Source organism: Megalobrama amblycephala, linkage group LG19 (assembly GCF_018812025.1).
Source record: "Megalobrama amblycephala isolate DHTTF-2021 linkage group LG19, ASM1881202v1, whole genome shotgun sequence".
Classification (NCBI taxonomy): Eukaryota; Metazoa; Chordata; class Actinopteri; order Cypriniformes; family Xenocyprididae; genus Megalobrama; species Megalobrama amblycephala.
In genome coordinates, this window is record NC_063062.1 from 19,105,010 (window position 1) to 19,117,608 (window position 12,599).

At 36.9% G+C, this 12,599-nt stretch overlaps 1 protein-coding gene across 1 annotated transcript in view; it reads left to right on the forward strand.

The window, feature by feature from the left end:
* The first annotated feature begins 4,051 nt into the window (after positions 1 to 4,051).
* The window catches only part of glg1b (golgi glycoprotein 1b), a 50,823-nt gene continuing 42,275 nt past the window's right edge, over positions 4,052 to 12,599 (forward strand). Inside the window, exon 1 of the mRNA XM_048168092.1 lies at positions 4,052 to 4,587. Coding sequence (XP_048024049.1) covers positions 4,255 to 4,587 — 333 coding nt within the window. The 5' untranslated portion in view covers positions 4,052 to 4,254. The remainder of the gene's footprint in view (positions 4,588 to 12,599) is intronic.

The window sequence follows — 12,599 nt, forward strand, 5'->3', positions numbered from 1 at the left end:
ATTGAACTCTATTGGTAACGACGGAACTTGCGACCATAGTTCGCTTTGGGAAACGCACCCCTGACCAGTCGAGGCGTGGACTCCACTAGACCCCTGAAGGTGTGCTGTGGTATCTGACCCAAAGATGTTAGCAGCAGATCCTTTAAGTTCTGGAAGTTGCGAGCCTCCATGGATCGGACTTGTTTGTTCAGCACATCCCACAGATGCTCGATTGGATTGAGATCTGGGGAATTTGGAGGCCAAGTCAACACCTAAAACTTGTTGTTGTGCTCCTCAAACTATTCCTGAACCATTTCTGCTTTGCGGGAGGAGCATTATCCTGCTGAAAGAGGTCCACAGCCACCAGGGAATACTGTTTCCATGAAAAGGTGTACATGGTCTACAACAATGCTTAGGTAGGTGGTATGTGTGTCAAAGTAACATCCACATGGATGGCAGGACCCAAGGTTTCCCAGCAGAACATTGCCCAAAGCATCACACTGCCTCCGGCGGCTTGCCTTCTTCCCATAGTGCATCCTGGTTCCACGTGTTCCCCAGGTAAGCGACGCACACGCACTCGGCCATCCACGTGATGTAAAAAGAAAACGTGATTCATCAGACCAGACCACCTTCTTCCATTGCTCCGTGGTCCAGTTCTAATGCCCACTGTTGGCGCTTTCGGCAGTGGACAGGGGTCAGCATGGGCACCCTGACTGGTCTGTGGCTATGCATCCCCCATACACAACAAACTGTGATGCACTTTGTATTCTGACACCTTTCTATCAGAACCAGCATTAACTTCTTGAGCAATTTGAGCTCCAGTAGCTTGTCTGTTGGATCGGACGACACGGGCCAGCCTTCACTCCCCACATGCATCAGTGAGCCTTGGCCGCCCATGACCCTGTCGCCGGTTCACCACTGTTCCTTCTTGGACCACTTTTGATACTGACCACTGCAGACCGGGAACACCCCACAAGAGCTGCAGTTTTGGAGATGCTTTGACCCAGTCGTCTAACCATCACAATTTGGCCCTTGTCAAACTCACTCAAATCCTTACGCTTGCCCATTTTTCCTGCTTCTAACACATAAACTCTGCGGACGTACTTGGCAATAAAGCTCTTTCTCTGTCTGTATTATCCAAAAGGAATTTTCCTCTTTGGGTTTGAGAAAAAAAAAAAAAATTTTTTTTTTCTTTTTCTAGTCTTCAAGCATGACTTAAATGTTAAGGACCTTCATTTACCATCTTGAAGTGCACTTATTGTATAAAGATTTTTACAGACGCACATTACTTTAATCTTATATCGATCATTATGTGGCTTATTATAACCTTCATTCAACAGAGAAGGTTTTTATATTATGCTGTCTTGTGCTTCTTATTCATGCTAGCTGTTATTGATGTCAGCTTGTTTAGTGTCAGTGAAGTGGATTAATATGGACTCTGTCATTGATTTACGGTTGGTGAGCCAGCTGACCTGCCTGCCACCCTTTTCAAACAACGTCATACTGCAGAACATGAATTCCACAGCAATACTAAACATCAAGACAGACTTAAGATAATACTGTTGTCAAGATACACACATATCAGATGGGGATAGATTATATGAAATTAGATTATATGAAGCATTATTCGGAAACTATTTTAAACATGTTCACAGTATATATGATACAGTGGAGATGACTGAAGAGTAACTAAAATAGATACTTAAAGGAAATAATTAAAGTTAGTGACTGAATAGCAAGGGTACACTGTAATCACTGCAAAGACCAAGGCAAGACAAAAATTGTCAGCAAAAAAGGCAAAGACATGAGGGAAGAGAGCACCTGGGGCCTGATGTAAAACGTTGCGTACGCACAAAATGGGCATAGAAATGCGCGTACTCAGTTTTCCATGCACATATCATGATTTATAAAAAATAAACTACGTACGGACTCTTTTACTGGAGTGAGCGAAGTAATGAAGTAAACAGAATGATTTAAACTCTGTTTTACATCTGATATACACATTTAGATTAAATATGGCACTCTCATTAATGGAGTTAAGCAGTAACATTTTATGAAATCATTACCCAGAAGTTACAATATTTTTTATATTAATTAGTTTCTATTGAAAATATTTGTAGTGAATGCGCTGCTTTTGAACACTTTTCCTGTGGCATGCTGTGTTTTAATGTTTTAACTACAGCGAGGATTGCTTGGCACATGATAATTCCGCTTTAAATTGTGTTCTAAATAGCAGAACTAATGTTCTGAGAAAATATTTTAGCGCGAATAATGATCAATGATGCGCACTTGACTCCGTCTAAGAGGCTTACTCAACAACATCTTCCTGGATCAACATCTTTGTTGATCCTGGAACAACATTCCAATCAACCAATCAGATTTGAGGGACAAGTTTACCATTTATGTCAAGTTTAGGCTTGCAACCAGGGTTAGGTGCTTCTACATCAGTGTTATTCACGTGTCTTTCCCCTCTGATTTTAGGGATAAGTTATGGGTAGGATTAGGTTTAGGGGTAGGAACAGGGTCACTGTGATTTTGCCAATTTTGCCAAGTAAGACATGTTCCTGGATCAACATACACGATCCCAGACGAGGAATAAGGGTCTTATCTAAAGAAACCATTGCTCATTTTCTAAAAAAAATTTAAAATTATATACGTTTTAACCATAAATGCTCATCTTGAACTAGCTCTCTTCTTCTTCTCTATTTGAATTCCGGCAGTGTAGACGCTGCTAAGTGTATTACTGCCCTCCACAGGTTAAAGTTTGAACTAATTGTTATATACTTGCACTAGCATACTGTATATAACAATTTAGTTCAAACTTTGACCTGTGGAGGGCAGACAGTAATACACTTAGCAGTGTCTACAATGCCGGAATTCTAATAGAGAAGAAGAAGAAGAGAGCTAGTTCAAGATGAGCATTTATGGTTAAAATGTATAAAATTTTAATTTTTTTTTTAGAATATGAGTGATGGTTTCTCTAGATAAGACCCTTATTTCTCGTCTGGGATTGTGTAGAACGCTTTGAAGCTGCAATTTCAACCGTTTGGAGGCCACTATGGAGAAAAATCCTGGAATGTTTTCATCAAAAACCTTAATTTCTTTTCGACTGAAGAAAGAAAGACATGAACATGTTGGATGACATGGGGGTGAGTAAATTATCAGGAAATTTTAATTTGAAAGTGAACTAATCCTTTAATTGTCATTCTGAGATTTGATTCAGAGGCGGAAAGAAGTAGTTCCACACACAAGAGACACTCCGTTGTTGTTTCTTAATAATTCACACACGTGTTGTATAAAAGCAATATAACTAGTCCTGCTCTATATCATCACGGCTATGATTCCTCTAGCCTAATCACAGCCGTGCTGATATAGAGCCATATGACACTCCTACTCATGTGAGTATATTTACTGATTATATTATATTATATTAAACCAGTGTTTCTCAACCAGGGGTCCGTGGACCTCTAGTGGTCCTTGATGTAGCCTAATGCCAGAGGGTCCATAAAATATCTGAATATGAATATTTGTATATTCTGACATTTGACATGTTCCCATAAAAGAAGATAATATATGTATAATATAACAGACGATATGACTGAATATTTGGACAAGTCAACTAACGTAGTAGTAAATTATACTTGATTGCATTTGGCCGTCACGAAGACATTAATGATACCAATGAGCCCATATTATTCTGGGGTCCTTGAGGACGGTTCTAAATAGGACGGGGGTCCATTACTCAAAAAAGGTTGAGATTCACTGTATTAAACAATTATATTAATCAAACAAACTCGACCACAGACAGCACTGAATGTTATGGTTCACATAATTTCAGTAGTAAAAAATAAGCTATCTATCTTTTTTATAGAGTCTATGTGCTAAATCCTCTGCAGTAAGCAGTGAAGCGAGTCCTACATAACTCGTCAAGTTTTCTGAGGCGGACTCGATTTTCTGATCCCACTATGTCGAAGGCCTACCTGATACATCAATGGACGTTGCTTGGTAACCTTCCTGGAGTGTCTGTTACTTAACGTAATTAATATTCATGATCCATGCCTTCCTCATATAAGAATCTTTTATTGGACAGCTTTTCGAGGCTGATTTACGAACGTGTGTTATATAGCCAATCAGTAAAGCTTACTGGGCTTACGTCACATTACGTAATTCATATTCATAAGCAAATCCTTCGCCGTAGTAGGGTCCGCTGGTCAGCGCTGTGTCTTCAGCAGCAGGAGGAGTGAGTGGAGCTTGATTCAGCTGTTGTGGCCGAAGATGGCGGCGTGTAGACGTGTTCAGCTGCTGCTGCTCCTCATGTCTCTCTGCCTTCTCACCGTACAGGCTCTTAAACCTCTTCCAGGTTTCGGGAATGTGCATCCTCCGGCTGTCGCCATGAACCAGCAGCTCAGAGCCGCGCTACCGAATCCCGGGAATAACGCCGCCGTTGCTGCTGCCGCCGCCGCGTCCTCCGGTTTTCAGTCTAGAAGATCCACCGGCTGGAAGCTGGCAGAAGAGCAGGCCTGCCGGGACGACGTGACCCGGCTGTGTCCAAAACACACCTGGACAAATAACCTGTCAGTACTGGAATGCCTGCAGGACAAAAAGGAGGTGAGCAGGAATCCTGTTGATGATGCTTATTTTTGTATATAAAAATTATACAAAATAATAATAATTTTATACAATACATTTTATATAAATAATTAAGTTTTTTTTTTTTAATAATAATTGTTTGTAGTATTTTGTTAAATAATCATATAATATAATAATATTAAATAATATTTACAGTTATATCAAATATTATATTCAAGCTTACCAGATCTAAACTCCTAATTAAACTTTTTTTTTTTTTTTTTTCAAATATTACCAATTTAATTTTGTGGCTGATATTAAAAGGCTACACAAAAGTACAGTTGTCTGTCTTCCCTGTGTTGACCAAGGAGGTCCATAACATCTGATAAAAGCTTTGTGTTAGCATTCCCATTTATCTCAAGTACAGTTTCTCAGTTGTTCTGCCAGGTTGTTTTCAGCCAATCATTTTAGCTGTAAATACCACATACTACATGACTAATTATTGTGGAGCAGCAGGAAAATGATATCCTGACCACAGTGATTGCCTCTCCCAAGCAAACTTTTTCACGAAGTCTTTAATTGCAGGTGCATAATCTTGACTCTGACCATAATATCTAAGTAAATGTTTATATATAAGTATGTAAACTTTCTTATTTTTCTTTGCCTTTATTCAGCTGCACAAACAGACCTTTAATGTGGATCGGACTAATTTAAGAACAAGCTTAAAATCTACTAACTAGATTTGTCTTTTGTAGTTTGCCGTGCCGTGCTTGTTGGCACATTGACCTAGTTGTGTGGATGAGGAAATGGTTATAGGATAACTTTTGTCTTGCCACAGCTGATGCCCTATGATAAGTTTTATTTTTCAGAATAAAATTAGTTGGGAATGATGAAAAGTCTTGATGCTTACATATTTTGTACAATAATAATAATAATAATAATCCAATAAAAGTGAATATAAAACATCTGTTTTCTGAAGCCATACAATAGTTTTGTGTGCTGAACAGACTAAACAAATCGTTTTTCATTGAAAATCGGCTACAAAAACATGGTTTTTGACATTTGTCATTAACAGCAAACGTCTCGATGCACCATATTTATGCAAATTAATTTTAATTCAAGAACTACGTTCACAGTGAATAATATTTAAAACTGTATTTTTGTTTTTACACAAACTTCTCACTTGTAATATAGTCCACTTTTAGTCACTTTTAATGTACTTTACTGTTTCTTTTTGGAGTTTAAAAGTCCCCAGTCACTAAAAAGGCAGAAGCATTCTTCATAATTTTATTTGAGTTCCACAAAAAGTAGAAAATGCGACTTTTATCTGTGCAGTAGTTCTTGGTGTGATCGAAGACATATGCATATTAAACATTAGCTTTATTAAACATTTGTTTTAAGCTACTCCTCCGTCACTGCTTGGCTCTGATGGTGCACCACTTTTCATCTGGCAATCACAAGGGCCAAGGTTCATTTGCAGCTAGACACAAATTCATTTAGGCCGAGAAACATCTTACAGCAGCAGTTTTCTGTACTAGACTTTAACAACCTCTTGAGCTTCTGTTTAAATGTCTCTTATATCGGAGTCTCACCCACAGTATGTTAAAATCCAGCTCTCATTACAGTCACAGCTTTAAACTCATATAGATGGCACTATGCCTCTCTCTCTCTCTCTCTCTCTCTCTCTCTCTCTTCAGTAATTCACAGACTCAAGCTCTCATTAGTGTTGAAGCGAGGTCTTGCTCTCTGGTCCGTGATAACTAATTTCAACACCTGAGGGACATTTCAGATAGTGGTCTGTCTGAAACATGACTATTATGTGTGTCCCATTTAGGGTGTCAAATCTTTTACGTTGGCTTTGAAATGCAATTGGATGTACGCTTCAAGTTCATTTCTTTTTAATCATCCATTCTTGCCTCTGAAAATTGAAATGTGGGTGGCTTAGTTTCTTGCTCTGATGTATTCAGTGGTAATATGCTTGTATTAATTGGTCTAAAAATGCTGTGTATGTATGAGCAATATTGGTGTGTAGTAGCTTGTATGTATATACAGTGTATATATGTGTGTGTGTGTGTGTGTGTATATATATATATATATATATATATATATATAAAAATAGTATTTATTTGAAATTATTAACTTTTTTCTGGATTATAATTTTTTTTTTACCTTTTACACAAAGTACCTTTGTGATCTATTATACATTATATTATGTATAATAATTCTATTCTATGTATACAAAAGAACCACTACAAGCATCCATGCCAACAGCAGTCCATTGGTTTTGTCATTGGCAGCAGATAGAAAATGATAATTATGCTAGCATGAATGAAACATCAAAACAAGCTGCAAACTCATCTCACAGTCTCTCCTCCTGCACCGCATGCCAAGTTCATTTGCCCGCGAACGGTTGGTTCAGCAGTCCTGACCGTGGCTCTAATTATTGGGATAATTGCTTTGCAGAGGCTCGGTAACAGCTGTGGCCTTCTGAAGAGGTAAATAGTGTCCATAAATCTCTTTCTACCATCTCCCTGAGGTCAGATCCCTCCGGTCGGCCTTTTTGTGAACAAACCCTAGCAAACCCTTGAAGGCGGGAGGTAAGGTGGTCGTGGCACAGCTGCAGCACGTCTGTCTCAATGTAATTTGCATTTTTAGCAGGTTCCTTTACTGGTGGGACAGCGTGGTTGGTTTGTTGTAAACAAAGCAGCTAGCGTGACTGATATGAGAACCTCCCGCGGGGATTTGGGGCTGAGGGGAGACATCCTGATAAAGTAAATGAAGGAGCTTCGCTCTTAATCAGACGTTTGTTTGATATAACAGAATCGAATGAATAAGGCAGCTAACCGATTGTGTTTTTGCTTCTTTTTTTTTTCGAATGAGCTATCTCATTTTTGTGTGTGTGTGTGTTTATTGGCTGAAGGCTGTTGTTAGTATGGAAATGTCAGTGTGAAACACTAATAAATCTAAAATGAAGTGGAATGAACTCCTTCAGTGTTTTGCTGAGGGGGAGATCACATGTCTTGTGGCTTTGACAGCTCATAGTGTGATGGTTTTGATGTGACCAAGCCTGGTGTCTCTTGGTGTTGGTAGATGGTTACTTCCTTAAATGCAAAGCAATGTGTTAACTCAAAAGAAAGGATATGCAAAGTTACAAATCCAAAAAAACAAAGAAAAAAATAAATATATTTTGTATAATAAAAAGATGCCATTTTTTATGACCATTATGATTTTTAATGTCAGTTAACCCTTAAATGCATACCTCGGGTCTTTAGTGACCCGGGACATCATTCACTACCCTCCTCCTCGTTCATTTTTTAAAGTTAGACATCAACCTTCTTGGTATTCCTCAATCAATTCATTATAAAGAATATAACAAGAAAAAAAATTATAAAAGAATTCATTTTTTAAATTCATTTTTTGTAAAAATTATATAGGGTCACTAACGACCCGAAGTGTGTATGAGTGTACTTATATTTTTTCTGCACAACAATAATTGAATATTAGATGATGGAATAAGTGCAATTCACCTTTATTCCACAAGGTGGCAATGTCTGATACACAATGTTGAAGTGACGACTCATTCAGACAGAAAACGAAATAAAAAGAAAAACATGAAATGGCTCAGCAGTTTACTGCAGAACAAGTACTGAACGCAATCAAATATGACTGTAACTGTTACTGGATGGATCTGGTGAAGCTGTTAGCGATTGAAAGATTGATTTTGAAGATGCTGAAAATTATATAGTTTTGAGAATACGTTTGAGATCGTGAATGGGCTCATATTTGTGACCTCAAACATAAAACTAGCCTATTATTTGCTGAATTTACTGGGAAATGAGCTCTGACGAGGACAGTGGTGATGGCATAAAACATCTGCTCAAACTGAGCCTTTTCAAGCTCCAAAAGGTAACAAAATATGATTTATTTTATTCTTCTGTAATTGTTACTCTAATATCAGAGGAGTTTTATATTATCGCGACAGGTAGAGATCCTTCCGTGTTAGATATAGATCCGGGTCGATAAAGACCCGAATATGTAAGAATGATTGGCGAAACAGTCATGCATTTAAGGGTTAAAATGTTTGATTTCTCTAATTTCTTATTAATGTTTCTGGACATTTACATTTATTGTATTTCTTATTATTCTCAATGATGATTCTTAAAGGGTTAGTTCACCCAAAAATGAAAATTCTGTCATTTATTACTCACCCTCATGTCGTTCCACACCCGTAAGCCTTTGTTCATCTTCGGAACACAAATTAGGATATTTTTGATGAAACTCGAGAGGTTTTCTTTTCTGTCGTTCTCCTACGCTATTTATGTTGTAGACACAGTGCAGCGCTTCCAGGTTCTATAGCAGTTTACAAAGTTATTTTTGTTTTGTTTTTGCACACAAAAAGTATTCTCGTCGTTTCGTAACATCAAGGTTGAACCACTGTAGTCACGCGGACTATTTTAACAATGTCTTTAATACTTTTCTGGACCTACATTGCTTTCTCTTGGGGATCAGAAACCTCTCGGATTTCATCAAAAATATCTTAATTTATGTTCCGAAGATGAATGAAGGTCTTACGAGTTTGGAACGACATGAGGGTGAGTAATTAATGACAGAAATTTCATTTTTGGGTGAACTAATCCTTTACATTCTCGTTATTGTAATTTAATTTTTTAATATTTAAATCAGGCAATATAACAAATACTATCGTAATGTAATTTTAAAATATTTTACTTTATAATTCATAGAAGTTTTGCATTATGGTAATAAGATTTGGGTGGAAAAATTTGATTAATTGTAATGCAAAATAATGCCAATAATGGTTCTAAAAATAGCCTTAATTCTTTAAGCAAAATACAATGTCTTTTTTCTTTTTTTTGGATTTTCAAGATGAAATGTGATTTAGAAATGATCTTGACAGGTTTCATAAGTTTCACTAATTGGTAAGGGTCAGTGTTGAATAATTGCTTTCATTTTGACTAATGGTGCAGAAATCCTGTAATGGCTTGAACAAAGGCAAGTCTCTGACAGCTATTGTCAGAGGAAAAGCTATCAGATATCATAGTTTTGATTGCAACTGTCAGAATCAAATGTGTTGCAGTCACAAAAGTGAGCTCGCAGGACTACAATCATGTGGTTGTTCTTCAGCCAATCTTTTTTTGTTTGTCATCTTCAGTCAAAGGCATGACATGTTTTTGACCTCTCAACTGATGTTTGGCCAGCTTTTGTTGCTTTTTGATGACAGTGGAACAATTTTTAAAATTGCCAGCCAATCTTTGTCTTGCCTGGTATGAGGGAAAAACAAGGTTGCTGCTATTCTCTACAGAAGCTTTGATCCATTAATTCAGCAGTCTCAAAACATTATTAAAATAGAAGTTATGGGCCTTTTTTAGGGGTTAGATTTTTTTTCCTTAATCTGATGTGAAGCTGATTATTCATTTTGACTTCTAATTCTTTGAACAAAGTTGTCACCTAAAAATAAACATCCTGCTTGCTGTTTCCATCTTGTTAGCTTTGTCACATAAAAGATTTAGCACGAATGGCAATGAGGAATGTCTGTTCTTGTTTACCTCTGTAGTGTAAAAACAGGTGTAAAGCTTGTAGCACTCAGATTTTTATTTAATGTCTTGTAGTGATGTGATTAAGTATAGGTGCAGTATGAGTATGACAGACTATCTTATCTATCTATCTATCTATCTATCTATCTATCTATCTATCTATCTATCTATCTATCTATCTATCTATCTATCTATCTATCTATCTATCTATCTATCTATCTATCTATCGATCATACAGTGCTCATTAGGGTGATGCGAAAATTAGTACACCCTACTGAAAGTCTCTGGAGCAAAGCTAAATTTTAGACTACAAATGTCTAATATAACAAGAATTAAACCACAGGTGAGTCTAATTATTCATTACACAGGTGTCCAGCAGACAGTTGACTATAAAAGGGTGTTAAAACCCCTTCCCCATTTCATGCTGTCAGCAATGGCACCACATGGAAGAGAAATGTCACAAGACCTGAGAAAGAAAATATTTTTTTTACACCAGAAAGGTGAAGGCTACAAAGCTTTACTGATCAGTCAGAATACTGTAGCAAAAGTGGTACAAACATTTAAAAAAGATGGAACTGCAACCATCTCACAGAGACGTCCAGGCCGTCCATGGAAGTTAACACCTCGACAGGAGCGTCTTCTGATGAGAAGGCTTGAAGAAAATCGGCATGCAAGTTCACTGCAGTTTTCTAAAGAAGTAGAAAGCCAAACTGGGGTGACTATTTCCCATGACACAATATGGCGTACACTGCAGAGGAATGGCATGCATGGGTGCCGTCCACGAAAGAAGCCTCTCCTAAAGCCCAGGCACAAAAAAGCCCACCTAGAGTTTGCCAGGGCCCATGCTGACAAAGATGAACTTCTTAATTATTGCCCTGATAGTGGAAATGGGGATTTTCAATGTTTTAGCTTTTTTCTTATAGCCATTTTCTATTTTGTGAAGCTCAACAATCTTTTGCTGCACATCAGAACTATATTCTTTGGTTTTTCTCATTGTGATGAATGATTACGGGAATTTGGCCTTTGTGTTTCCTCATGTTTATACTACTGTGGAACAGGAAGTCATGGCTGGACAATATCATGTTTATGATCACCCTGGAGTGCTAAAAATAATGTAAATATGAATGGGAATATACTTCAGAGATATTTTACTCATAAAAAATTCTAGGGGTGCCAATGTGACCAACATGTTTTGGAGAAAAACATTTATTTCATAATGTGATTTTTTTTTTTTTTTTTTTTTTTTTTTTTTTTTTTTCTCCAGTTTTAATTCTTTTCCTTCAATGAAAGGTTAGATTTTTGCTAATTTTATGAATTAAAGATCAAAAGGATTAACGATGAAGATTTATTTTTACAGTCAACTTTGATCATATTTACCAAGGGTGCCAATAATTGTGACCACCACTGTATATATATATATATATATATATAATATATATTTCTCTCTCTCTCTCTCTCTCATATATATATATATATGAGATAGAGAGAGAACGAGAGAGAGAGAGAGAGAGCTTAACGATACTTGGTTTTGACAAAAACAGAAAATAGTTGTATGATTTTTTTTTTAGGATAATCATTTTATTGTTCTATGATTAATGAAACAGTCTGGCTGATTTACTGCCATGCACGATTTTATTTTTGTTTTTATTTCATTTGCAGGGTCTTTATATCTCATTGTTATCTGTTGCTATTTGCAGTGGCAGGTTTAAAGTTTTTTTTGGTCTGATTTTTAGTTTATTACCCATTCAGCTGTGAGATTTTTCTTTGCTGCCTAAGAATATTCATAAACATTCAGCTGGTCTTGTTTAATGTATTACAGAGCCTTCATTTGTACGTTTTTTATGTAATGTTTTCTTTTTCCCCCACAAAGTAAATAAAGTTAGTAAGGGAGCTGCTGTTTCTCACTCAGAATAAAGATAGGCACCCTGTAGAATCCCTTACTCTCTTTCCCTGTGTCATCTCCACATTCACTCTTGCATTTGAGGATGGATGTTTTATTCACTGAAACTGCATCTCACTGAACAGAAACCGGACTCTGCTGCATTGACTTCTCTCCACTTTCCACACCTTTCAGAGTCATGCTGCGATCACTGCACTTGGCAGGTTGTTAAGTGGTTGTGCTACAACATATAATGTTAAACATTACCACTCTTCCCACAATGCATCTCCTGTGACACTACCCACAGTCTGTATAGATTCACAAAAACAGTTTCAAATAGTGCCGCTTCATTAATTAGGTTCAACATTTAAAGAGTAAATATAAAGGTTCAGCACAAGTTAAGCTCAAATGACAATTTATGGCATAATGTTTATAACCTCTTAAGAAAAGGTTCTCTTTAAAAAAAAAAAAAAAGGCAACAATGTTACAGTGGGAAATTACTGTTAAAATACTCAGTTTCAATAGTATAGCCATAAGATCTAAACATCATTCATGTTTTATCCTCAATTTATCCTTTTTTTTTTTTTTTTTAAGGAAACAGGGGATGAGTGGATATTTAA